The sequence below is a fragment of the Lepidochelys olivacea genome (genome assembly GCF_965140295.1).
Source record: "Lepidochelys olivacea isolate rLepOli2 genome assembly, chromosome: 14".
Lineage (NCBI taxonomy): Eukaryota > Metazoa > Chordata > Testudines > Cheloniidae > Lepidochelys > Lepidochelys olivacea.
This window is the reverse complement of record NC_140424.1, coordinates 1,874,821-1,902,300: the sequence shown is the minus strand read 5'-3', so window position 1 is coordinate 1,902,300 and position 27,480 is coordinate 1,874,821. Positions and strand designations below refer to the sequence as shown.

Below are 27,480 nucleotides of genomic sequence, written 5' to 3'. Positions count from 1 at the left end.
TAAGTCCCCCGCAATCCGGGCTCCAGCGCGCTCCCCCAGGAAGGTTTGAATCAGGGTGGGCGGGGGGACAGGGATGCCTCTATAGAGAGCAAGTCTGTGCCAGAACTCCCCGCCAGCGGGGGTGGGGGGCGACAAAACCCCCGCCCGAGTCTATCTGTCGCTTCGTGTTATCAGGGGGCAGGTGATTCGGAAGAGGGATCGGGAAGGGTTGGAACTTAAGGTTTCCTGGCAACCCCACGAGCTGCCTGCCAGAGAACCCACCATCGCCCCATCCCCTGGCGCCAGGGCGAGGTAAGTCCCTCCCGCTTTTGTTGTTTGCCTCTGGAGGTGGGAAGGGAACCCGGGCACCGGTAAAACGAGGTGTCCTGTAAAAATGTTTAAAGAGGAGTCCAGAAAATTCAAGATGTTCCGCGATTTACTGCTTTCCGCAGCGCTGGGGTGTTAATGCAATTTGATTGGGACATGCGGGTTCCAGGTTTCCTGTGCAAATCACACCCCCGTTTAAATGAGCTTTCCCGAGCAGCCTAGCAGATTTCACACAGGCACTAATCGAGTGCATTCATTTCCAAGGAATATATACGTCTAAATTCCCTTCATCAGAAACCTCAGCCTTTGCCTCATAAAATTTGAGGGCGCCTCTGAAGCAGCTTGCCGAGGAGATGAGGAGCATGGGGGGCCGGGAGAGAGAGGGTGAACGTTCAGAGAAGACTGATGCAAATGAATTGTCTCCTCTTTGGGGCAAATGGGCAAAGAAACTGAACGTGGGTACGTCTAGGCTGGCAAACAGCCTGGCGCTAGCTCTGATCACCCAAACCCTACAAATACCAGCCTGGACTTTGGGGCACTGGAACAAGGAAACAATTATCCCCAATAGAGTTTTCACCCCCAAAATGACGGAGAGCCAGAGGCTCCACGGAGGCCCCGGGGACTTGGCTGTTCCTGAGTTTAGGTGGAAGGTACTCAGGTGTGGTGGTGACAGGCGGCCATATAAACCCCTGCGCAGACAGGTGCTAAGCCCCTGGGGCTGCTGGCAGGTCCCCGGGTCAATGCGCTCTGCAGTCTGGATTCCCTGTTCTACCTCTGACTCACCCGCCGCACTGTCAGAGCCCCGTAAGCAACAGCTTCTGGCCTCGCCCCCGAGTTGCTTGGCCCCTTATCCCTCCCTACACCTGCCTCCTCCCTGCCCAGAACATCAGCACCCGGCTGGCTCCCCTCCTTGGGCACAGCCAGCTGCGAGAGTGTCCTGCGGGAGAGAGGCAGCCCAGGGCCTCGGCAGCGGGCACGGCCCCACTCATGGACCCGGCAAGTCCACTCCCAGGAGCTAGGTTGCTCTTCCCAGGCTCGCTCAGCCCTTCGATCCCCACGGGGCCGCTTGCTATGCCCGGAGAGGAGCAAAGCGTGTCCCGAGTTGGTTCTCAGCCGTGTGGCTGGACGGGCCAGCCCGAGGTCACCCCAGCCTGTCCCTCTGCCCCACTCCCACTCACCGCGCGTCACTCCCACGGACGCAGCCAGAGCCGCCAAGGAGCCGTTCGGTCAAGTTACCCGAGAGGGCAGTCCCCAGGCTGACCCCCCCTCTCTGCCATAGGGCCAGTTCCCGGGAGCTACCTGCTGGGAGGCGCCCCCCGGCTGGGCTAGTCGCTGCCCGGGGCCCCTGGACATTGGCTGTTTCACAGGGAGGATGGAGTCAAGCCGCCACGCAGACCCCTTCCCGGGGGATGCTCAGCAGCAGGCGAGCCCAGAGGAAATAAAGCATCGCCTCTCGCCTGCCCCACCTCCGCCTGGCCCCTCCCCGGTCCCACCCGCGCGTGGCTTGGGCACCCCGGGACCACGCAGGCACCCCCTCCCCGGCTCTCCCCATCACAGTCATAGGCAGCCACATGCGACTTGTGATGTGACGGCACAAAACACAAACAAAAGGCGCTGCCGCCCGCCACCGTCGTATTGGGCCATGCCCCTGAAGGGGCGGCAGGGGAATGTGTGTATCCCCCAAACCCAGAGAAGCCCCCCCCCGCCCCGCTTCGGAAACAGGTGTTCCACCGCCCGTATTTCATTCCATACACACACCAGAGAGCTCATGTATCACGCCGGCAACAACCCTAAGGGGACCTGCCGGCATTTTTCTTCATAAAGTTGCAGCACGAGCCCGTTTTATTTCCACTTTCACCCCCCACTCTGGGAGACAGTCAAATTGCAGCCATATGGGAACCTAGGTAATAGGAAGCAGCTACCTTATTTACTGAAGAGGAGACGCACACGAATCCGCCCAGGACCTTTCCTCCGTCGGGGGCTTTCGCCGGGGCTTCCGCAGGCGGTGGTTGCTGGAAGAGCGGCTGAAGCGTGACGTCGGGCAGGCGTTTTGCGGTTCCGCTCTCCACTCCAGCATCCACTGTATGGCTGGAAGGGGAGGGACCATCCAACCGAGGGGAGACACCAGAGCGCCCCAGTTGTGCCGGGGTGGAGGCAGGGGAGCGGGAAGCCGGAATCCGCTCCCGTCGGAACGTGCAGGAACCGAGGCAGCGTTTGGGGGGTGCTGGCGCGTCTCTTCTCCCCACAGTACACATGGGGGCGCAGCCCCTGCTCCCGCGTGGGTCTGCCGCTGCTGCCTGGCGCTCGGGTCCGAATAGCCCCCGGGCAGGGGGCCGGTGAGAGCGGGCGCCCAGACCAGGCGATGCTGAGCCTAGGCGAGAGGTTGGGACGCTCCCGCCAGAGGAGGGAGAAATTTAAATTCCGTGTCTGGGGAGGTTTGAGTGGTTTGTTGTTTTATTTATTCCCCCCACCCCGGCTCCATCTGGAATTAACCCCACATTTGTTCATAAGAGATCAGACACCTTTGCACCTCCATGCTTCCCAAGAACTTGTTGAATTTCTCTCTTGCCCTACGCAGACGTAGGCAGGGAGATAAAAGAAACTCACAACTTGATATCTAAATAAAATCGGAGCGAATCTGTTTCTTCTGCTGTGATTTAATTTCGCTTTAACAGACACATGGTAGTGACTTGAGAAAGAAAATCTTTCCTATCGGCATCTCCCCAGCTCAGCAGCGTCGACAGTTCCGGCTTTTTTTTAAAAAGCACCTAAAGTAAACATACTTATGGGAGTAAGTGGCAGTAAAGTCACTGAGGGATGAAATACAGAGAAATACTATCTTAAAACAAATAACAAAACTCTTAAACAGCCATTAGTGATTTAAGGGGCTGGGGGCAGGAGAGAGGGAGAATTCTGCGGCAGATTTCGGTAACAGCAATCACCCGGTGATGAGCAATGCAATAATTACCTTGCCGCTCTGTTTACTGATAACCCTGCCACGGCGGCACCCACAAGAAGTTCATCTGGCGCTCCAGGAACCCGTGAAACCCAAGTCACATCTTCACCTCTGTCCTGAGACACCCCATCCCCCACCCCACATCCCTTTCGCCCGCCTGCTTGAGCAAACTTGGGGAAATCAAGCCCATAGGTTCCTGGAGGAAGGAAACCAGAAACTCATATTATAGGCTGTTGAAGTCTACTTTATTTTCACTACCCAAACTGTTGGAAAGTATTTAAACTTAAGCAGAAACAGCTGTACTCCTGGCACCATTCTACCAAACTATTTGTTACTGTGAATGACTTTTTATGATTATGAACTTTGCTGTTTTGCTGGCTTCCAAACGAACGGCTTTCTTGGCAGATATTGTCTAATGAGGTGATTTTTACGTAATCTTCAAGTACTTCGTTAATAAGATACAATTTCTCTTTGTTATATTAACCCACAATAGAGTTTTCTCCCTCTTTTCCCAACCCTCCGTCTCTGCACCTAACAAATCCATCTGTTTCATACAGTCTTTGATAGTCCAGTAACTAAGGAGCAGATCAGTAACAAAGACCAGGAAGAGGTAACAGGGTCATTTGCCATTATTTTATTTTTTTTACAATCGGCAAATTTTGCACGTATTCCTTTCCATCTTATTTCAAAGACAGTCGTGCCTGCATCTGGCGTGGAAGTGAAGCCCCCTCGTGCAGACACTTCGCCGAAGTCAAAGGTCGCAGTTTTGCTGCATTTGTAATAAAACGTGATTTTTTGTTTGTTTGTTTGCTTGCTTTTAATCAGCCGCCAGGCGAGAGCATGTTAAATCCCATGTCCTCTGCTCGAGTCTGAGCCATGTAGTAATTCCAAATCCAATGAAATCGCCGTCCTGCGCAGCGTTACACACGCGCTGTCCGACCCAGGGGGCTCAGAAGCGCGCGCTTTGACGCCGCTGTCAGCAGCCTGGACGCGGGGCTAAACTCGCACCAGGGCACCAGGGGGCTGGGACCCGGTGCGCCAGCCCGTGTGGCTAGAACCGTCCCCGCAACGCCGCGAGCGCCAAGCCGCCAGCCAGAAGACCTGAGACGAGACTCTGCGGCTGATTCAGCTCCTTCAGCCCTTTGTGCTTTTAAATTTCCTCTCTCTGCACAAACGTTGCCGAAGCTTTTCAGGAAACGCAGCCGCGGCGCGCACAGCCGGCGTGCTGGGGGTTGTCACAGAGCCTCCCCCCGCGGGGAAAATGGGCCGCCGAGTGGGTTGGAAAGCACGCACGGGCCTGCACCAGCCCGGAGAGCAAGTCTACCCACTGGGAACGGAAAGAAACCGGAGCAAGAACGCGCGGTCCGGCCCCGGGTTTGACAGACCCCCCGACCCCCCAAGAACACAGTCCCCGCTTCATTTGCAGCGGGCAGCACCCGCTGGGCTTGGGGGGACCTAGAGTCTCCCCTAGCCCCCAGGCCTGGGGGTCACGGCATCCCTTGGGCCGGGGGTGGCAGTGACTCCCGATGGGCGGCGCGCTGGGGCCGGGGGGTGACAGCGACTCCCGGTGTCGCAGAAGTTGGTCTGAACTGGGGTTTGCTTCTTGCCCCTTCGCTCCAGCGGGGCGGGGCCGCGGCTCCGGGCTGGGGTCGAGCCTGGGCTGTAGCTGGCAGGTTGCTGGAGCAGGGGCTGGCGGTGGGTGCCTGGCACGGGGGAGTGGGGGGGGGCAGCGATTTAGAAAGATGGGGCTGGGTGGAGAGGCCGCGCGTGGGGGAGGGGGGAGGGACAGGTATGCCGCCCCTCCCCCCCCAGCCAGGCAGCGGGGCCCCGGCCCCTGGGGGCTCGCTCTGCCCCCCAGCTCCGATGGCCCCCGCCTCCCTCCCTCCGCCCCCCGCCGGTCTCTCGCCGCTCCGCTGGCTCCGCCCCCTGGCTATTGAAAGGCGGGTCACGTAGCAGGGAGGCGGGGAGGGGAGGGGGGCGGCTGGGGGAGGGGAGAAGGGGGCGGAGGCAGCGGGGGGGGAGGCGGGGCCGGGGCCGGGGCCTGGCCAATGCGGTGCAGGCGGAATATTCCACCGGCTCCGCCAGCAACAAGTGCGGGGGGAGGGACGCGAGCGGGGGGGGGGGGGCGCACGGGAAGGGCTGACGTCAGCGGGCGGAGTATTATGGTCTGGGCTGCGCTGGCTGCTGCTTTTCTGCTGCCAGCGGCCGAGTAAACATGGAGCTTTCAGCCGTCGGGGAGCGGGTGTTCGCGGCCGAGGCCCTGCTCAAGCGCCGCATCCGCAAAGTAGGTGTCTCGCGGGCCCCCCAGCCCCCGTGCATGCGGCCCCCCAGGCCTGCGGGAGGCCGGGATCGCCTCGGAGAGCAGCCCTGCTCCCTCCCCCAGCTGCTCCTCTTTGCAGCAGCAGTTCAAAGCTGCCTCTTCCCCGGGACTTGCACTGCACACCCTGCGTCTGGTTATTTTTTTGTCCTGCATGCCCATTTCTATACAAATGCTGCAGGCATGCTTTGCTGCATGCGTTTTGCTGCATGCATGTTTTTGCCAGATGCATTTTGCTGCATCCCTGTTTGGGTGCATGGATTTGCTGCACGCATATTTTTTGTTCCATGCATTTGGCCGTTTGCATATATTTGACACATGCCTATTGGTGCAGGCTTATTTGGTTGCATGCATATTGCTACATGCATATCTTTATTGTATGCATCTATCTCGATTCCCCCATGCTTATTTGTTTTCTCTCTGTGCAACTGCAGGGGCGCATGGAATATCTCGTGAAATGGAAGGGCTGGTCTCAGAAGTAAGTAGGTTATATGTACAATTATGCAGCCTAGCAAATACTCAGAAGATGGTGGTTATTGTCTATTTTATTTATTTTGCATTGTAATAGAAAGGAAAGGCAGATCCTGTTTTCTTTTAATTTTATAAGAAATTAAAATCCCCCCCTCACCCCCCCCACTCACAACTGACACTGTTTTTCAATCTCTATGCGTGTCCTAATAGGTACAGCACCTGGGAACCCGAGGAAAACATTCTGGATGCCCGGCTGCTTGCAGCCTTTGAGGAAAGGTACAAGATCTTTGCTAGTCATATATATCACTCTTATAAACACGTTGCTCTGTTTTGTAGCAATGCTGAATTGAAACTGTTTTTTTTAATACCTCTAGGGAACGAGAAATGGAGCTATACGGCCCCAAAAAGCGAGGCCCCAAACCCAAAACCTTCCTGTTAAAGGTAAGGAGGCACTGACATTGTTTAGTTGGTGAGTGGAGAGGGCTGCATGCTGCAATGGGGAGCATCCGAACCAGCATGCTAATAGCAGGATCCCGCTCCAGTACTGATGGGGAATGCTTGTGGAAAGGCCAGTCCTTATCTGGGAAGTTGTAATTATGGAGCCGAATGGCAGGATAACAAAGTCACCAGTTGATTTATCTTCTTTGCAGGCACAGGCAAAAGCAAAAGCCAAAACGTATGAATTCCGCAGTGACTCTGCCAGGGGCATCCGGGTGCCATATCCTGGTAGATCACCCCAGGAGCTGGGCTCCACTTCCCGGGCTAGGGAAGGACTGAGAAACATAGCTCTGCCCGCCCAGGGCAGTCCCAGCACCTTGAAGGGTGAGAGCATCCGGGACCGGGTTGGGAGAATGGAAGATAAACCTGGGGAGATCCCTAAAAAGAGAGGCCCAAAGCCTAGGAAAGAGCATTACAAGGACTTGCCAGAGGCTCTGGATGTCTCCAAGAGGAAATTATGTGAGCCAGGGGACAAGATGGGGGACTACCTCAAAACCAGGAAAATAGAGGAGGCCGTTCCTGGGGTGCCGAAGTTTGGCTCAGGACACAGTGTGATCCAGCTGGCCAGGAGGCAGGAGCCTGATCTCTCTGGTGCCATGTCCAGCCCCAATAGAGCAGAGGCTGGCATGAAGCTGGGAGCTTCAGAGACTTACCCACCCAGGGTCACCAAGCACAGGTCAGACTTTTTGGACCCCAAGGGGCAAGATGGATTGGACCCTGGTGGCCCTAAGATCATGCACAGCTCCATAAACCAGGGCTCTGTGGGAAGCTTGTATCGAGGCAGTGTGGGGACTCAGTCTGGGAGGCCCTCCCTCATTGCCAGAATCCCTGTCTCCAGGATTCTGGGGGACCCAGAAGAGGAGTCCTGGAGCCCATCTCTCAACAACCTGGAGAAAGTGGTGGTGACTGATGTGACATCTAACTTTTTGACCGTCACAATTAAAGAGAGCAGCACGGACCAAGGATTCTTTAAGGAAAAGCGATGAGTGTTTGCAGGATAGATCCAGAGAGATAAAGGCTTGGTTAGAGCTTGGTGGTTATTTTTTTTCCAGGACAGGACCTAGAAACTGTCTTAATTCTTTCTGCTTGCATTCTTTTATTTCTCTCTAGTTTTATGTTTCATTGGAAAGATTATCTCTAGAGTTATATTTTCTATTAGATGTAAATATGTTATTTAAGAAAAAATACCTATATATATATATCTATATATATATATATATATATATATTTCAACTCTAAGTTGTTTTATTTAAATGGAGACTGAACAGTGACTGCTCAGTTGCTCTTAGAAAGGACAATAAAACTGAGAACTAAGGAGTTCATGTATCTGTTGCAGGAGCCAGTGTATATAATGAATGATGTTTGTAGCTAATTATGTTTTGGGATTTTATTAATTATGTTTTTTTCATAAGATGCTCTGGATGATGAGTGGGGAAGTTGTATCCCTTTAGGGCAAAATGCCCTGATTTCTTGATTGTGATATAAGGTGTTGCTTGTACAATCAAGTGTGCTGTATCCAGACCTGTCAGTCTGGACAGCTGAAATAAGCACTTGAATTTACAGTATTGTTGGGTTTTGTTTCCAATTAAAAAAAAAATTGGTATAAAATCAAAAAAAAGCAGAAGTCCATAAAAAGGCTGAAAGTTGTTCTAGGGAAGTATTAACTTGAATGAACTCTTCTTGCAAATGAAGAGGAGGCTTGTATGTTTAAGATTCCTAAAAGGAGTGATACTGAAATGCACTTTAATAGAATTGTCATAGCAGTTATGGGAGACAGAACTGAGCTGAGAAGCTGTTTTCATTTTGTCTGTTTGCTTGATTCTTCCCCCACCCACTTAAAAAAATCTGTTTACATTCCTGAAATGCCAGAAAAGTTTGGGAGGATAAAGTGTCACTGCCCATATTTAGATGCTCATTCTATTATCGAAAGTGTTGCTTTTTCTCCAGGGTACAGTTCCCTTTGGACTGCTGGGAGACTCCAGATACAGTGTTCTGTAATATTTACATCTCCCCCCAACAAATTCCAGAGTCACTTTTTGGGGTTAGAGAAAATAAATATTCTCCCTGTCTTATGCCAGTTTCACAGTGGCTGAGAGGAGATCTGCTACTAGGCACAAAGTAGGTGCTGCTGACACAGGTGGCCGTTAGTATTTGTTCACACCCTTCTCTTTGGAAGGCATATGTGAATGTTTTGGTTTGGTTTTGCTCCAGGCTTAGTGGGATTTAATGACTGAACAAAACGCAGTGGCTTCCATCCACTAGCGTAGACCAGAAATCTTTTGCTACCTTGCAGAAAGCATGTGGGGATTCTAGAAGTGTGTTTTCTCTCTCTCTCTTGCTCTGAACTGCATACTCCAACTTTACCTAGTTGAGGGAGAGGTTGATTTTTTGAGCCTGTTATGAGAGAAGGGAGTAGGTATTGGGGTTGTTTTTCAAGGTGTAACAGGAGCTCTCCTCTTCTAACATATATTGGTTTAAGCACCTTTGTTGGTTCAAAAGCACAAAACTGTCCAGCAGCCCTGAAGGACCCGGGCCAGAGGAGCCTGGCCTTTCCCATCTTGTCGGATTGGCTCAGTGAAGGTCTTAAATGCTTCTTAATGTGGGGACTGCACATAAGATGAAAGCACATGGGGCCTGATGGGAAGAGGAAGGGGAAGGAGTACAAGGAGTAGCCTTTGCTACTCTTAGGCCCATTCTGGATAATTTTACCTCCTACCTCTTTAGACCCCTCTCCCTTCCATCCTTGGGACTATCGCTTTCATCCCATAAAATAAACAAGGGGACTCTGTTTAGGCTGTACATGGGGAGCTGCTTGTGTGTTTTTTAACTTAATATTTTGTAAAACCAAGATTTTAAACTTAGTTTGTACAAAGAATGGAAGCAAGAAATGTAACAATATGGATACTATTTTCAGGTCAAACCTACATGGGACATGTCTGTTACCATGTGTATGATAATGAGGATTTATCTGCCCCTCCTCCAACCTATGTACCTGAAGCCTGGAAAATACTTCCCCTTGTTAAACAGATCACAATGCAGCTCCCACCTCATTCTAAAGAGTCAGGGTGTGATCTTAGTTTGGCGTTCTTCACTCCAGACCTGTATAAATATATATGTGTCTAGATACGCACATATATACATATATAAAGCTAGACATACCTGTGTGTATGTACATATCTACATATATATTGGATGTGTGTGTGTGTGTGTTATTTAATTCTAAGACTTGTAAAAACAAATCTGGCTAAATCTCAGTCTCAGAAGTGAAGCTTAACTACGTGTCTTCTGCCAACCGTGAATGTCTACATAATTCCTGCTTTTTATGTGAGTTTAAATATATACTTTGTAAATAGAAACGTGTGGTTCTTACGTCCCCCCCTGCAATCTCCACGTTGCTTTGTTTATAGCTGGCTCATCTCTCTCTCCGCGTGATTCCCGGCCCCGTCCGCCTGCCGCTGAGTGGGGGGCTCGCCCCTGCATGTGGGCTCGCCTCCCCTCTGCCCGAAGCCCCCAGTACTGGGCGGGAGGAGACACAGGAACTTGCCCTAATGGGAAGCGCTGTTGAACAACGAGGAGCCTGCCCTGCCCTGCCCTGCCTCCCGCTTTTGCAGGGAAGGTGCCCGGGGCGGAGCCGAGCTCCGTACCCTTCTCCCGGCTCCCTGGATGCCGCGATCCCAGGCGCTGGCGTCCGAACGAGCCCCGCGTCTCTCTCGCCCTTTGTCTGCCAGGGCTCCGGAGGCCCCTTGCACCCGCCGGACCGGGACAGCTCTAGCTCTTGGAGGCCGGGGACAGCGTGACTCCCCCGCCGCGGGGAGGGTCCGCTTCCCTCCCCTGACGCCAGCGGCTGCTTCTCGGCTTCGCATCTAGAAGACAAAACCCAGCCCGGCACCTCGCAGCTCTGGCTGGAACGGGCCGGCTCCAGCCCGGCCCTGGAACCGGTTCCCTCCGCACGGGGACCCCTGGGTCTCCTGCTCCAGCCGCGCTTGATGGAAACCCAGCCTGCAGCCGCTTCCATGAACAGTCTCTGCAAATCATCTAGCTGCCAGGCATTAAAATGCACGAATCGATTTAGGAAATTAATGTCCAGATTGCTAGGCGGCTCCTGGTGGAGGGGGTGGCTGGATTAGTTACGCGGAGCCCACCACAGGTGATTCAAATGCCCAGCCATGGATCCTCCGCCCCCACCACTTGGCCTGCCCGCTACTGAATAGAGCACCCGGCTGGTCGGTGTTTCACGCTTACACCTCCGGAGGGGCAGCTGGTTTTGCCTTCGCTTGCTCGGTGTGATGGGACTGGATGAAAGCAGCCAGACACGACCCCGGCCCCCAGGAGCAAGCAAGGGGTGGATCTTGTCCAGGCTGCCCCAGGCCTCCCCAGAACATCCTGCCCCCTTGGGTGCTGGGGGTGTGTTGGTGCGCAACCGGCGCTGCACCGTCTGAGCGGGGCTGAGCTGCGTGTGAATGGCAGCTAGGAGCGGGCCGGACTCAGAACCGGAACAAAGCTGCACCCCGGGCCCTGCATTGCCCTGCCCCCAGCAGCCCCCGGCTTCTCTCGGCTGCGGAGTGGAGCTGGGGAATGAATGCGGGCATTTAAACCGAGATGGTTTGCTGCCCCCTGCCGGTGTCTGCGGCCCCCTGCGGCCCCGTGCTGCGCTCCCTGGCTGCTGAATCCCCTCCCTGCGCGCTGCGACCCATCCCGAGAGCGCGTTTGCTTGGTTTTACCGCACTGTAACTGCCTACAAGCGCAACCCTGTGCTAGCGAACCGGAGCCGGAGCCAGAGCCAGCCCAGCCCAGCCCAGCCGCACGGTCCTGGCCATGCAGCAGCTGCTTGTTCCCAGGGCTGAGCACGGGCAGCCTCTGGGGTGGCCTGATTTACACCATCGCGTGTGTTGATCGCAAGGCTGTGAACGGTGCAAACCGCCCCGGGCCAGCTTCCCCGCGTGGCGTGGCGTGGCGGGGGCGATGCTCCAGCCGGTTCCGCCTGCAGGTGAGGACTGCCAGGGGCTGGGGCGCTGCTTTGTCTTACCAAGCCCCACGTTTCGGGCTCTGTTTGGACGGGAAGCGGCTCCGTTTGCCGGAGCCTGCGAAGTGCGCGCCGGTTCATTATTGTTCTGGGGCAGGTTTGCGTTCTGGTGTGTGTTACCCACACGCCTTTAAGAAGGGCTATCAGGGTGGGGCTGCCGGGCTGCCTAATTACTGCGCACCCGTTGCCACCACCTCGGTATGGTGCGTGGCTGGCGTTGCAAAGACCCTGCTGCGGAAGCCTGGCGTGGGACCTGAGAGCAGGACTTTGCACCTCAGCGGTATTTTAAGGCTCCTCCTCTGAATTCCGGCAGCAGGTTCTGCACCCGGCTGCCTTGCGGGGGAGATGGAGGCTGCCCGAGCTGGGGGTCGCTCCATAATCTCGCTGTGGCGCTTTTGGTCAGGAGTCCAATAAGATCCAGGGGTGCCCCCCCCCGTCTAACCATCACCTCATTGGGCGCCTGGCGAGCATTTGTCTGCCTCCCTGGGTGCCCCGTAAACCCGCCGGGGAAGGCAGCCAAAGGGGCTGGCTGGGGGCCCGGCAAACCCAAGGAAACGCCTTTCCCATGGGGCTTTCGGGTCTCCCCTCGCAGGCAACGCAGGCCCGAGGCTGGAGACCAGCGGGGTTTCCCCTCAGTAAGAGCTGGGAGCCCGCGGCACAAGGCTCATGGAGGGCGGAGGCCTCCACACGGAAAGCGGACAGTGCCAGCAGGGCCACGAACGCCTCACCGGGCGCCTTTGCGGGGATCAGCGGCCCCCGTTTGCCAGGGCACTGACACGGGACGCAGCCTGGTGAAAGACCCTGGGGCTCGCTCAGACCCGGTTTGTATCCCAGCCCGCGCCTTTCGCGGGGGGTGGTGTCTGGCTTTGCACGTCCCAAGTCTGGGTCCCGGAACGCACCAGAAAGACTGAAAACCTGCCCCGCGAGCTCCCCGCAGGGCGCCCAGAAATCTGTCCTTTGGATTCAAACCTTCCTTTACCGCAGAGCCGAAGAAAAGCAGGGGCTGGGCTTTTTAGCCGTGTCCTCATTAACCTCCCTTTGCTGCCCCGCTGAGTATAGCTGTCCGCATCTGTGCGCGGCACGCTGGTGGCGAGGCGGAGAGGTAGAAAGGGCCGCACAATGCGGCTTTTCTCCTGGAGGTCCCAGCAGGAGACTCGCCTTTCACACGCGTTTACTTGCCTTCCACAGAAAGGGCTGGGAAGCAGGGCGCTTGGGGACAAGTGACGCTGAGGGGTTAGATCTGGGCACGGGAAGAGAGGGGCACCGCCCGGGGAGGGGACAGGAGGGGGAGACGGCAAAGAACCGAGAAGGGGGCCGTGGTCCTGCCGGAGCGCTCACGTGCAAAGGTGAACTGCAAAGGGTTCCACGCAGGGAACGTGACTCGAAGCCTTCAGCCAGCTCGGGTGGGCCCCGGGACTTTCCTCCTCCGGAGTCTTCAGGCTGCGGGCCAGAGAGTCCAAAAACTGGAGCGACTGGGACTGTTTCCTTCCTGCCTGGCCGAGTGAAATCCTGGCCCTGAAAACGTCAAAGGAACAGCAAGAAACTGGACCTACCAACCCACTTCCCGCGTGGGAGCTCGCTGCGACTCCGAACACCCTCCCAGCAAAACAGCCCGGGCCCGGAGCTGCCCGCGGAGCCCCCGCCAGTCTGGAGGGGGAGGCCTCCCTGCCTTGCGCTTAGCCCCTCACTGCAAGAGCAGCTGAAGCGCCTTGGGGAGCGAACTCCGTCCCTACCGGCCCGCGAACGGGAGCCCAGGCTGCCTGCCCTGGGGAGGAGAGGTCACACCTCGGGCAGAGACCCCCCCCCCCCCCGGCTTGTCACCCCCGCCCGGACAGTCTCTTTGCGCAGGCCAGAGGGAGCAGCCGCGGGCCCCAGGCTCTTGGTGCTGCTGACCCGGGCTCCCGGCTCTGGAGGGCTCTCGGCTGGTTTCATTTTCGCTTGGCTGCTGCGCCCGGTGCAAGGTCCACGCTGCCCCGGGCAGGGTATTTTAAGAGGTGTTCTGGCGCAGCGCGTGCAAGAGAAGGGCGAGTCTGGGCCCGGTGCCTCTCGGGGCAGCCCCCGGCTCCCACCAGGGTTACCCCCACTCCGGGGGCGCAGCGGGCTCTCTCCGCCTGTGCGGTGCATTAGTGTCTCTTCTCCGGCAGCCGCGCCCTCCCCGGGCAGCCAAGCGCCCGGCCGCCCCCGGGGGCAGCCGGCTCCTGCCCCATTGCCCAGCTCCGCCTGCCCCCGGCTGGGCAGATAGGGCTGAGCCGCCCGTGCCCAGGCTGCAGGAAGGCGCATGCGGGGCGCGCTCCTCGGGCTGCTCCGCAGGTGGGAGATGCGCAGGCCCGGCTCCCGCAACGTCCCGCAGAGGGAAAGACACTTGGGGGAGCCGCGGAATCCCGCGGTACTGCGCGGCCCAGGGCTGGGCAGCGGGGTGCTGCTCGCCCTCCCTCGGCCCCGGAGCACTGTCCAGTGCCGCTCAGAGCCTGGCCCGGGGCCCAGCGCTTTGCGCCGCCAGCGCAGCGCACGCGGGGCCAGGCGCAGGAGCGGCCAGGCGAGGGGGGCTCCGAGACCAGCCCCTTCCTCCCGCGGGGCGAGAGGAGGGATTAAGCCCAGGCCCCGCCAGTTGAGCGAACCGGCCGCGTTTGCCGCGGCTGGAAAAGGAGCCGGGGCGGCCCGGCCCCCACCCCCCAGGGCGGCGTTGTGCTTTTTAACAGCTGAGGAGTAATATCAAGAAGGCCTCTGCCCCAGAACTGCTGGGAACGGCGAGGGCAAAGGGCCTTGTTGCTCCAGAAAGCTTCCCCGCTCAGGTGAGCTAACAGATCCTGCAGGAAGAGCCTAGCGAAGCTTTAAGCAGGCTGTCTGCACCCCCTGCTCCTGGCAGGTTTGGGCCCCGCGAGATTAGTTCTCCCCTGCTCCAGCAAAAACAGGGTTTGATACTTGTAAGTATCCTTGGAAGAGGGAAACACCTTCCAGGAGCAAAGCTTCCGGTTCCAGCCCCCTTCCTGCACCTGCTCCCTCACCTTTCTTTTCAGGGCCCCTTGAGGAGCACACCGGGTCCTGGGAGGCAGTTTGGGGTCTGAGTCTCCCTTGCTCTCCTAAGACGCCCCAAAGCACTGCAGCTGCCCCAAGGCAGGGCTGGTAAAAGAGAAGGGCAAAGGTGGGCCAAAATCATGGACAAAGAGGCCTCTTCTGCATTAGGTACCTTGACTAACTGAGGGTGGACAGGGTGTTCCAAGGGAATTCATGGCAAAGGCCATACTCATGGGGCTAAACATTGCTGACAGAATGATGTAAAGCTATAAATTGGTCAGAAAGTGGCGAGAGCCTGACTTGCACCCCTCCTTTGGTTTACGAAGCACGTGTCGCTGATCCCTTCTATTGGGCAGGGGCCAAGCCAACCTTTGTGGCCCCTCCCGCTGAACTCAAGAGAGGGCTGTGCGAGCTTAGACCAGGTCCAGATTTTAGCCCCAGATGCACTAGGGAGGATGCAGTGAGAGTAAGAGGGTGGTGGAAGGTGCTTTGTCACTTGCTTTTCTTGCTTCCACCTTTCCCCGCCTCCCCCTCATAATATCACCTCTGGTGCACAGTGACCCAACAGGGATTCACTGGCAGCTAAGCTACAGGAAAGCTGATTTCCCCCTTCCCTCTCATTGCAGAACTCCTTCTCTTGGGGAGCTGTCACACTTTCTCCGCATCCTAATCATGGTGGTTTGTTCCCCACTAAATACAGGCACAGGGTATAATGCTTAGCTAAGTCAGGGGGATTTGCCTGGTAGAAGTTGGAGCAAGGTGACTGAATTCCCATTCTTGTGTTCTAGTCCTAGGTCTGTGACTGACACAGTCTGTCACCGGGACAGGGAAAGGTCCACGTCACATGGTGTCTCTTGGCTGTGCCATGAAGCCTAATGTCCGGGAAAGGTTGTGAGACAGTCACCTGGAAAGTACAGTTACGCAGCCCATCACCCCATGCTGCACAGCAGTCTGAAAAGTTTAAAAAAATATTTATTGATATACTAACATGAATAAAAACATTATACAAAGTTGTCTGACATACCAACTTCTAGTGTTTTCCTGCAAAATAAATTAAAAGCAGCCTAGAGGTCTGGAGTCTACACTAGCATTAGTGTCCAAAAATACTAGAAAACATCACAAAATGCAAGGAAGCCAACTCTAGGGTCACCAAAGGAACCCCAACCACTGACGTGAACACACTGCAAGCTCAATGGGCAGCCAATGTCTTCAGGTAGGCAGCCCTTATTTAACCTCTGGGCTGGGCTGCGGTCTTGTTTCCAACAAAGAACTCAAGCTTTCCCCGGGGTTATAACATATCCAACGCTTGTTCTCTAAAAAGCAAACACATTGTAGTAGTTTAAAGCAATCAGAAGTGGCATACAGGAATGATTTGGCTTTTTTAATAATAAAAAATAATAAATGCAAATCAGGCAGTAATTGGCACTGTGAGAAGAACAATTGTTTTCACACACACACCTCCTCAGTTTCTTTTAGTAGAACCTTTTCTTTTTGGGTCCAGAGTCCTTCACATCTAGGTCAGCCTCAGAACCAAAACAAAAAGAATCAGCTCCCAAGAACTCCAGTTTTTTGGTACAATATATATATATAAAAATATACTAAACTCCTAAGGAAGATGACTGAATTGTCCACTTTTTCCAGTCCAATGAAAAACCCCTTTACTTCACCAGATTATGCCAGGATAAAATACCGATTCAATATACAAATACTGCAGTACTATTCCCGGGGAAACCCCTTAAGACTAAAAATAGTGACAAACCTCTAATTGGTTTTTTTGACATGCAACTAAAACACAAACTCATAGCAGCAAATTTTATAAAAGGTAGACTTTGAAGACTAATTTTATTGGTAAACACAATTAGCACCAGCTTTTTAAACTTCAGTCCACAAAAGATTAAATTAAAATGCACAATTTGCCTTTGAGAGGCTGACTTCAAAGTTAAACTTTCACTCACACACACACACACACACACACTCACTCACATTGTTAAGGGGAGTCAACACATTTAATGCCAGATTAAAGGGGGGAGGAAGAATGAGATGAAAGCAAGGTGTTTCCAGATTATCACTTTCACAGTCTTTATAACTTTGGGATTGAAACAGCTGGTTAACAGAAAGGCACAATGTTAGCATTGGCAAAGCAGGTTCCCACTGCTACAGGAGGGGGGAAAACCCAGTTTTATAAGTGGCTGGTGCTAAAAGAAAGCCAGTTTCCATTTGTATTACAAGTTTCCAGGGCAAAAATTAAGAATCCCAAGAAAACATCACCCAGACTCTGAAAGGTCTTTGAGTGGGACCAAGCCATCAAATGTGAATACAATTTAATTTAGCACTGGAATTCTGAATGGGGACATCTTACGTAGAGCCCGTCTAGGCTGGAGGACTCTGCACCGCAAGTACGCAGATGTGGTTTGCACTGTTTGTAAAGGAAGGCAGGCATGCAGCATCAGTGCAAACCGGTACCCACCATGATTAGTCACACCCGTCCAAGCCCTGTCCTCCGCCAGTGCAGCCCTCTTGACACCCCAGAGTAAAACCACAGGCACTGACATTACACGAGTAGGGACGGAGAAGCAGGTTTCTATCATCTTGATACAGTCTCATCAACTGGCCCCTCTCCAGACCAGCGTCAAATGCCATTTTTCAATGGCCACCCCAGCAGGTTGTTTACACAGACCCATCACCAGCCTTATTCTCAGGATTTCTGGGTTCATCCCTGTTGAAGCAGCTTCTTCCCTCTCTGTGTTCAGATGCCAACCTCAGAAAGGATGGTGCAGTTCCCTTTGGACACACACCAGCTGCTATCATCACCAAAGCAGGTGTACCTGGGGATCCACATAAATGCTGGGTGCCACACTGCTGAGGAGGGTCCTCTCCCCTGCCCCTCACCTACGTCCTTGCTTTTCACACGACCCTGGACTAACCCAGCTTTGCATAAGCACAAGACAGCTGTCAGTGACCTGTCCCATGGGCAAGGCTGGGACAGCACATTCCAAAAGGCACATTGTAAGTTACTTTCATTTGGATTTGCAAAGGCCAAGTAGTAAATATTTGGTGTGTGAGGAAGACAGCCAGCCACAGCCTTTGAGATGTCCAGACCCCTCTTGTTCATTACTGAAGGAAAGGATCTGCCAGCATCCCCATGTCTGGGGCTTCAGAACACATGTGGCAAAGGCCACTGCAGGGGTAAAGGCTTCTGAACCCACAAGCTATTTTTTTCTTGACGTTCTCAAAGTCGCAGTAGTTAGTTTGGCTGCATGTGAATTATGAGGTCAACTGAATAACAGACGTTACTTTTTGGCACCAGGGAGCTCCAAAGCAAACCCTCCTCACGGACAAAACTGGTCTGACCCACCTGACCCTTGTCCCATGCACTTGAGGAGGACAGCTCTTATGCTGGATAGTGCAGCCAGCCACACCACCGACAATCCCTGGGCTGGCAGAGGCTGCGGGAGCTCTGCTGCAGCAAATCTGAAGTGAGCTCCTTGCCCCTAGGTTGACTGTTAGAGCATCAATTACTTTGGGAGGGAGCCACAGCGAAGGCCGTCTGGCTGGCAGAAAGGTCACTGACTACAAGGGGGTGGAAACCCCCACCCCACAAATCCACCTGGTAATGTTCAAGGCAGGAACCATTCCATAAGATTAAGGTCTTGTCAACTCAAACTGGACCCAATCTTAGGTTTGTTAAAAACGAAACCTAAATCCATTAAGGTTTGTGAATTAAATACAAAACCCAGTGGAACCTTCCCTGGCAACCCAGACACCGCAGAACCAACAGTAATAGATTATAAACCTCCCTGACCTGAGAGAACAGTAGAACAGCCAGTCCAGGCCCAAAGGAACTCGCATTTTAAATGCCTGGCCACATCAGAGCAGTAAAACAGAATCTAAGAAATATACGTGCGCCTATATTCACCTAAGGGGCCTGCAGCCTTTGGCTCTTTACGAGTTGACAGCATCCCTTTGGTAGCCCAGCTGCTCCTGACACTGCAGGTGCTCCATACTGTGGCCGAGGAAGATGCACGTCACTGGGGCAGGGATGTAGCAGGTGAATCCACCCACTTTGAAGCGGCACCTAAACACACTGACCCGACAGCCCAGTCGTTGGCCACCCTGCTGCAGGGATCTTTCAAGGGCTGCCTTTTGCAGGCATGTTCTTATAGCACATGAAGGTACCAGGCTGCCCCTGCCACACACCCAGGAGAGTTCCAGATCACTACAATCGCAAAGGCTGCATTCAAACAGAGTTCAGCACGAGCCTCCTTGTCTGCCTGAAGCAGGCTCCATCCAGAGCCTGCCAAAGGCTGTCCCTGGGGAACTGCTGCTTGAGAGGCAGTGAGGTGTGTGCTCTCCTCACCCCAGTGACGTTGGGCCCCACCCTAGGAGGCTTTGAGCACCCGGAGTTTCCACTGACATCAATGTGAATTGAAGGCACTTGGCAGCACCCAGCTTGAGCCCTGCGTGCAATGCCTCCACCATGCTCATGAAGCCTGCTAGCAACAGGAGCTCGGCAGGAATTCTGATCCCACAAAGGCTGTGTTTTAACCGGTTCCAGAGCCGCAGCCGTGTTAGTCTGTATTCGCAAAAAGAACAGGAAGACTTGTGGCACCTTAGAGACTAACCAATTTATTTGAGCATAAGCTTTCGTGAGCTACAGCTCACTTCATCGGATGCATACTGTGGAAACTGCAGAAGATCTTTTATACACACACAGCATAAAAAAAAAGGGTGTTTACTACAATCTCTCCCCCCACCCCACTCTTCTGCTGGTAATAGCTTATCTAAAGTGATCACTCTCCTTACAATGTGTATGATAATCAAGGTGGGCCATTTCCATCATACACATTGCATCTGATGAAGTGAGCTGTAGCTCACGCAAGCTTATGCTCAAATAAATTGGTTAGTCTCTAAGGTGCCACAAGTCCTCCTTTTCCTTTTGTGTTTTAAGCCTCACTCATTCCTAGTGGTAGCATCAAGACAAGGCTAATGGCAAGTCAGAGCCCCAAGCTGCCCGCTATCCCCTGCCTCATGGCATCTACAAACCTCAGACCTAGTAGAAAAGGTTTCTCCATTGTGCTTGAGCCTCATAGTGGGTCTCCAAGTAGCAGGTGGCTTTAGGCCCAGGGCTGCAAAACCTACGCACAGTCCTGAAGGACCAGCAAGTTAAATCCTGCCACAAGTATTTGCATGTAGCATGTGAAGTGTTAAAGATACTGGGACAAAGAAAAGGCCTGGATTTGGAGAGCACTGGGCTGCCCAGCACTAAATTGTCCAGACTGGTTCCCAACCCTGACTTCTCTTCTTTCAGGCACACAGAGACATTCACAGCAGCAGCTCATACTGCTTGCAGCCCTGGCCAACCGCTGATCAGCCACCAGCTCACGCTGTGCACCTCAAACGTGCCACGTGTGGTGTGAATGCAGGCTGTGACGCCCATTCCCACCACAGCGGGTCTGGGTTTGCCAGCGACAGTAACAGGTTTAGTCTGAAGGCCCCTTGCCCCCCACCTCCCTTCTGAACAAGGGAGGATTTTGTATAAAAATGTAAACAATATTTCCACTTCATTTGCAAAACATCACAAGAGAACGAGCAGTCACTTCACGCTCATCACTGGGAGCAACCTAGCCCAGGAGGGTAGCTGGGCTTAAACTAATGTTCCCTGAAAACCCCCACATCTACAGGCAACTCCCCCCGCCCCGCAGCATGCAGAACCCTGTGGAAGTTGGCTGTCTGATTTGGATTGAGTCTGACTGTCCCAGGAGATAGTGGGCAGATTTGTGCTAATGCCTAGAAGGAAAAAAAACCCTCACTTTTTCTTAAGGAAAAGCTTTAGCCTGTTACATTGCATGACCCCATAGCCCTCTCCCCACCTGTCCAGGTACTTGTACACGTGGTGTTCTGACATTTCAAGAGGTACAGCAAAGAAACCCAAGCACAGAGAAACCTGGTTTACCAGTCACTTGCTAACCACTTTTTAGCAGCCAGCTAGCCAGTCTTAATCCCCACCAGAGAACCACTGCATTAACCTTACTCTGTGCCGCCTGCTATAGTGGTCAGAAAACCAGAAGGGCCTTTGGCAGCTGTTAACAGGTTTCACTGCATCCTACTCCTCCCAGCCTTCAGAAAAAAATCTCGACTGGCTCCAGGAGGCCTCCAGAGATACAATGACCCTCCAAGAACAATGTTGACCGGCAATGGCAGAATGCTTTGTTGGGGGAGGCCGGGGTCTTGTTCAATAGCCAATTGCTTATAGGGGCAGAGACACCTGATTTTTGCCTCCCCAAATCTCATTGCCATCTGGCATTCACTTGAAGAAAAACCAATGAAACAATGGGAAAGAGGCATCAGAAGGGGCTATGGGAACCCATCTCCCCACCTCGCACCTCCTGGTTCAGTAATGTCTAAGATTGAAGAACCCAACACTGGTGGGAGACTCCTTGACGGTCACTGTAATCAGGTTGGCTGTCACGTCTGTGACAAAGACGTGTTCAATCAGGCTGCGGGTGGGTTTCCAGTCCTGGCTGGTCTGGATGGAGACTGACATGTTCTGGCCCATACCAGGAAACGAGGCAGAATCCCGATCCGAATCGGAGCTGGTCTCCTCTTCGCCGGTGCTCATTTCAGACAGGGCTGCCGGCTTGCGGTTCTCCGTTGTGGGGTGCCCCTCTGGCGTACATGGGACTCCACTTTTTGTCACCTCTCTTTCCCCAGCAGCTGCTCTTTGCATGGGTTTCTCGTTTTTGCAGGTATCCACGCCTGGCGGCAGCCCAGCATTTTGGACATGCAGCCCTGTGCCCACCCTGTTGCCCTTGGCAGCGGCTGCCCCCACATTCGCAGCCTCGGCACCAGCACTTTTGGCCAGAGTCCCACAGACATGACGAGGGAGGCTGCTGCCAGCGGCTGAATTCGGCCCATTTTTGACACTCTGTAAGTTTAAAGCTTGAAGGTTCAGCTCCTGATGGGACGTCAGCTGGCTTCCTGGGGCAGGGGAATTCCCAGGTGCCTTGCTGCCATTGTGCAGGGTCTGAGCCCCAGCAGTGAAGCCGGATTTCTGATCCCCCCCAGCACCACTGCCGAGTGCCTTGGCTGTTTTGGACCCTGGCACATTCAACCCAGGCTCCCCAGGTCCTTTCTGGTTTCTCATTTTTAAGTCCAGTCCTAGGCTACTTTTGGTGGCTGCCTGTGACTTGAGTGCCAGCCTCCCTGGGAGCGGAGCCTCTGCAGAGCTCTGGTTTTGGGACATCCTGTTCATGTAGTGCACAATAGAACTCTGCCAGCTGATCCCGTGGTTTGGGCTCCCAGAGGAGCCCTTCAGTATATTGGGCAGGTTCTCAGCAGATAAGCCCCCTGGACCAAGCCCACTCAGTGCACTTTGGGGCTCTTTCACATTAGATTTAAGCACAGCAATACCTGAGCCCTGAGCATTGTGTTGGGGCTGTAATTTCCCCATTAGTTTAGAACCTCCCCCCGTCTCCTTTCGGGTGGTTTTCAGCACCTTGGCCACATTCATGGTCCTTCTGGCTGCCTTCTGCTCCGGAGGCAGAGGTTTCCGCCCACGCTTCTTCCTGACAGGGTCTTTTATTTCCGGCTTCGCAACCAGAATCTGAGCTTTCTTCTGTGGCACTGGGTGAGTCTCTCTGCTCCGGGGACCTCTCTTTGCCTCCAGGTCACTCTCATCCTCTTCATCAGAGGAGGAGGAAGATGAAGAGGTAGAGGATGAGGAGCTACTTGACTTGATTTTTGGAGGCACCTCTGGTTCCTTTAAAACAAAAATAAAGAGGGAGCAGGGAGAACATTAGCTTGAATTAAGATAGCTGGCAGAACTGAGTGTGGCTACGTTCTTCAGCAAGATATGAATTTGTTCCTGGTGACCCCATGGATCACTGCATTACATGCACCAGTCCCTGACTGTGCGCAGGCCTCTACTCTGCAAAGGGTTAAAGAGCCCCCACTGCACACAGGCCAGATCTAATATATTGCCCTCAAATTCCATGTGACTCCCACTTTTCCGTCCCCATCATTGCTGATGAGCAATTACCAAAGTATCTGGATAAAGAGAAGCTCCCCCTATCCCTGCCCCTTATATGCAACCTCAGAGACACATTCCTGGGTACATTCTGCTCTCAGAACAGCGTCTCCTGGCAGCTCTGTGCCCTCCCATTCTCCTCCAGGGGAAATCCAAGACGTAGGATCCATTTCAGCAACATTGAACACTCCACATTATGACACAAGAGGTTGTAAGGGACCTTTCAGACAAAGACTGTCCCAAGAACGGCCATTACCCCACCACTCCACACATCACCACTGTTACTTACCACATGTTTCCTGGGCCTGCCTCTGGGTCGTTTGCCCCTCTTCCGATTCTGCACCTCTTTCTCATGTTCCCTGCAAACACACCAATTGAGGACAATGCTGCACCCAGGAGCCAGTCTACTTCCTCTCTTATCAGCAGAGACCTTTTGTTTGAAATGCTGCACGACTCAGTTCTAATCCAAGCAGCAACAGATACTCGGGAGCATTATACTTGTGACAAACACACAGCAACCTTTCCTGGAGAGCTCCAAGCCTACAGAGTTCACAGTGGCCCAGGCTGTTTGTTGTGGGTTTGGGAAAGCACCCAGCTCATTTTGTAAGTGCAGTGGGGGGAAGGAATTCTGCTGTGGTCTCTGGGAGTCACAGAATAGCTCTTCCAGCAGAGCAATATGTAGACTATTTACCCCATGGCAACAGATGCTGGTTACTGGAATAGAAAGTCTGCTATTGTAGACTGTGTGTGAAGTTCTTATAGCAGCCAAGCTGGCAGCATCGCAGCAGTTGCCAAGCTCTGCACTGCCAGTGTGATGAAGGAAAGAGACCTCCTGGAAACAGGATCACAGCAAGGTGGTGCTGGCGAAGAGGCATCGCTGTCCTCTGCTAGATGATTCCCTATGACAATAAGAGGCCACAAAAGGGCCCTCTGACTGTGAGGCAAGATGCCATATAGGAATGGGAATTATGGGATGGAGAAGAGGTTATAAGAACAGTGTCTCCAGAGCAAAGTGATGGCTGACTGAACACCAGAGTCCCTTGCTCACTTTTTAACTGCGGCAACCTATTAAACAGGTCACTGTGCCACCCACAATAATACCTAGTTTTTTTAAAAACAAAGGGGATTTAGAAACCCGCTATAATTAAGGCCAATCATGAAGTTCAGTGTTTTTATATTAGTGCAAAGGCAAAAGCTTTGCCAGCACTGCGACGAACGTAGCCAGGGGGCTCTGTCTGCACACGGCGTTCTAGTTCCCTTAGCTAATCATGCAATCCGACTGCAGAGCTGCACTCCCGGTACAAGCACTGAACATTATAGACAGCCCCTTGCCTCTAGCCCCGCCAGCCCGCCCAGTCACTGCCAGGGGACACCTATCACATTCCCCCGACAAGTATGTTTTCAGTGCATTTTTAAAATAAGTTTGTTTCTGTAATTCTGGAAACTGCCTCTGTCTGTGCATGCAGCCGGCAGGGAAGGACAACCAATGCCCAGACCTTCAGATCACAGGTCAAGTGCATTCAGCTCCCAGTGCTCCTTTCCAAGTTACATGTGGGAATGGCCTGCTAGGGCAGTCACATTGCACAGTCTATGTAAAATGCACTCTGATCTGGCCCCAGATTAACCACATTTATAACACTTGGTAGCTGTCTATGAACCTGAACTGTTAGTTTAGATTGTCACCATATTTTAGCCTAATGAGCTCTTCAGTATGCCGTTTGCAGGACTTCCAAAGACCGAATGATGGATCAGACATTGTTCATCCAACAACAACAACCAGAAGTATTTATAGTTTGCTCACTTCTTTTGGAAGGCAAGGAGCAGCCTTGGATCAAGAATATTCTCTTCAGGTTCCCAGCTGTTGTGTCTGGAAAAGAAGAGTAAACACACCATAGAGACCAGCAACATGAAAGCATTTTTTTAAAGTTTGGATGAATAGATGGAACATCATGGGCCCAAAAGCAGCTCACACGACAGCCTGAGAACAGTGAAGCTGAGAACAGTGCGCAGGCTCCAACCAAAGCCCCATCTTTGAATAACCCCGAAGTAATAATCCCGCAGGGGAAGTCGGGGTTCTGCTGCAAACGCTGCAGAAATGGCAACGCCCCTACGGAGGATGCAAACCCCATGCTCATGAGAGTGCTCTGAAGAAGATGCTCTGGAGAGCAGAAGTGACTCTGGAAAGGGGGTGCTGGATTTTGGGGGGGAAATAGCCTCCCCTCCCTTGCCCTGGGGTCAGAAAACTGCGACGGTCTAGAAAACGCGAAGCGTATTGACTGACAGGGGGCAAACCCTGGATGAGCCGAAGGATTAAGGACAACAATGTGTGCGCTGCGGGGAGGGGGCTGAAAGGCGAAGCGGAGCGAAAACCCGGAGAGGAGCCTGGGCTCCCAGGAGCAGCCGGCGGGAGGAGTGAACAGAAAGGGTCCCCGCCAGGCTGCCAAATCCCTCCCGTCCGGGGCACGGCGCAGCCCCACAGGCATCAATGGGAAGCTCAGGTTTCATTCAGCGGGCGAAGCACGGACACCCAGGCAGCGCCCCCGGCCCGTCCCCGCCGGAGCGGGGGCCGCTCGGAGCCGCCTGCGCCAGCCCGGGGGCCGGGGCCGCAGCACCAAGCGGGGGCCGGGGCCGGGGCCTGGGGGGGGGGCGGACACTTCTTGGTAAACAAAAGGGACCCGGGGCCGGGACGCGGCGCCTCCCGAACAAAAGCAGCGAGGAAGGGGCCGCAGCAAGTTGCCGCCCCGCGCCGCGCCGCCCCGCACCGCCCCGCGCCGCCCCGCACTCACTTGGAGGACCAGCCCCGCCACTTCACCAGATACTCCAGCTTGCCCTGCGGGGGGAGAGAGAAGCGGTTAGCGCCGGGCCTGGCGGGGAGGGTGCCCGGGAGCTGGGGGGGGCGGGGGCCGGGGATGCGCGGGGATGCGCGGGGCCGGGCGCCCACCTTGCGGAGCCGCTTGCTCAGGATGCACTCGGCGGCGAAGACCTGCTCGCCCACGCTGCTCAGCTCCTCCATGGCGCCGGCCGGCTCCGCTCCCTGCCCCGCCGCCCCCAGCGAGCCAGCGACACACAAGGGGACTCGCCGGACGGAGCCCTGAGGCGCGCCCCCGACCGCCGCGTGCACCCGCATCCCCCCCCCGCGCGCGCGCGGCGCGCTCCCGCGGCGGGGCACACAATGCAGCGCGCGCGCGCGCGCCCGGCTCCTCCCCCACCCCTAGCTCCGAGGCTCCCCAAATTCCCAGGGAGCCAATGGGGAGGGCGGAGACCGGCAGCTGGGGCCGGGGCCGGGGTCAGGCTGCTGCGGAAAGGAGAGTGATTGTCTCCGCGCGACCCCTCCCCTTCCTGCCCCGCCGAGGGGACTCGCTCCCCTTGCCCCTCGCGTGGACCCGGGGGCAGGGGCCTTTGGCCCTGGCCATAATCCCAGGCATGAGAAGTGGGGCGCCCCTCGGTTTCCGCAGGGCCCCAAGGACCCTCATGCCGCACCCGCCGACCCTGCGTTCCTGCCGCACAGGGGCCGGCGAGGAGGGGCAGACGGGAAGCTCCGACTCCGGGAGCCCAGACAGCTGGGGCCCCCACACGCAGCGTGAGCCCGGGGCGCTCCCGGCCAGTGGCTGCTGGCTGCTCCCATCATTTTTCCTAAAATACGTAGTTAACTTTAGGGAAAACAAATAAGTATGCGCAGGCACATGTCCAAATCCTTGGAATTTATCTGCCTAGTTTCTTTTTTGCGGCAGACTCAATAATAACAATAAGGTACAGTGGTCTCTCTTCTTTACTGGACCCAAGCGGAATAGAAACAGGAATAAGGGGCGTTGAGCATTCTTGTCCTTTTTCTTGTTGTTTCTTTTGCTTTTTTAAAAAGACATGCTAGCTACAGTGTGTGCTGTGAAGAGTGATATTAACAAACATACAAATCTCGCTTTCACAGCAGACTTACCGAGCCCTGGAGGGTGAGGTGGTAATGGGAACCAGGGGTAGTGGGGCAGCAGGGGGCCAGGGGTGAAGGAGGGTGAGCTCAGGGCCAGAGTCTGGCACCACATAGCCAGGGGACAGGGCCTGGGGATGAAGCCCTAATCCCCTCGGCTAGAGCCTGCCACCCGCCATCCCAGGGCTGAAGCCCAACCCCACCACCCCCAGGAAGGTGGGAAACTCACTGGCTGCCTCCTCCAGCTTGTGTGTCTCCAGAGGGGGGCAGGGTCCAACACTGGTTGTGGCCCATGGGGAGGGGCTGCTGCTTTGCTCCCCCATCACCGCCCAGGAGGCTGTGGCCGCAAGAAAAGCCCCTGGTGGCTGCATATGGCTGCAGTGGACGCATTTGAGAGAAGCTGGTATAAACTGAGTTATACCCTCAGCCGAGCTGATTGGAAAATGCAAAAGAAATCAATTCCGCAAACGTTTTTGACATTTTAAAGTAGTGTTTGTTTTTCAGGGTTTGAAATGGGCCTAGTCTTCATCTCTCTCTATTTTTTGCATATCTTTAATTGAAATTGTTTTCAAAATGGGTATCAAAACTTTTCATTTATCAAACCCAATTTTGATAATCATTTTGATTTAAAAATGATGAAAAACCCAAAACACTAGATAATATTGGGCTACTTTTTGATAAAAAGACCTTTAGTTCAAAAATGTTTGTCTAGCTCTAACCATAAGCAATGGTTTATTAAAAAATTAAAATATTATATAACAAACAAGGAAAGAGGAAATTAATTGATAGTAATGAATATAAATCAGGAATTATGAAAAAATGATAAGAGAAGCAAAGGTACATGAGGAGAAATCTATGGCCAGTAGAGTTAAGAACAAGGAGTTTTAAAAAATATTTTAGGAACAAAAAGCATTCTGACAATGGTACTGAGCCACTACTGGATGGA

The 27,480-nt window shown here is 54.1% G+C and overlaps 2 protein-coding genes across 2 annotated transcripts; one reads left to right on the top strand and one right to left on the bottom strand.

Annotated features, from left to right (window-relative positions):
* Positions 1-5,411: 5,411 nt before the first annotated feature.
* On the top strand, positions 5,412-7,715 carry CBX8 (chromobox 8). Its single transcript, XM_084648131.1, has 5 exons — positions 5,412-5,546; positions 6,014-6,057; positions 6,261-6,326; positions 6,425-6,491; positions 6,701-7,715. The coding sequence occupies exons 1-5, from the start codon at positions 5,478-5,480 to the stop codon at positions 7,532-7,534; spliced, it is 1,080 nt and encodes a 359-aa protein (XP_084504257.1). The 5' UTR covers positions 5,412-5,477; the 3' UTR covers positions 7,535-7,715.
* Positions 7,716-15,378: 7,663 nt separating this feature from the next.
* On the bottom strand, positions 15,379-25,739 carry CBX2 (chromobox 2; the record flags this gene model as incomplete). Its single annotated transcript, XM_084648130.1, has 5 exons — positions 15,379-22,345; positions 22,902-22,971; positions 24,414-24,479; positions 25,399-25,442; positions 25,554-25,739. 5 exons carry the CDS (start codon positions 25,737-25,739, stop codon positions 20,978-20,980), a joined length of 1,734 nt encoding a protein of 577 aa, XP_084504256.1. The 3' UTR covers positions 15,379-20,977.
* Positions 25,740-27,480: the final 1,741 nt, after the last annotated feature.

What these genes read in the sequence shown, in the direction of transcription:
- CBX8 (XM_084648131.1), top strand. Translation starts at nt 5,478, where the DNA reads ATGGAGCTTTCAGCCGTCGGGGAGCGGGTGTTCGCGGCCGAGGCCCTG. An exon ending in TCAAGCGCCGCATCCGCAAA is followed by an intron (nt 5,547 to 6,013) that starts GTAGGTGTCTCG and finishes GTGCAACTGCAG; the next exon opens with GGGCGCATGGAATATCTCGT. An exon ending in CTTGCAGCCTTTGAGGAAAG is followed by an intron (nt 6,327 to 6,424) that starts GTACAAGATCTT and finishes TAATACCTCTAG; the next exon opens with GGAACGAGAAATGGAGCTAT.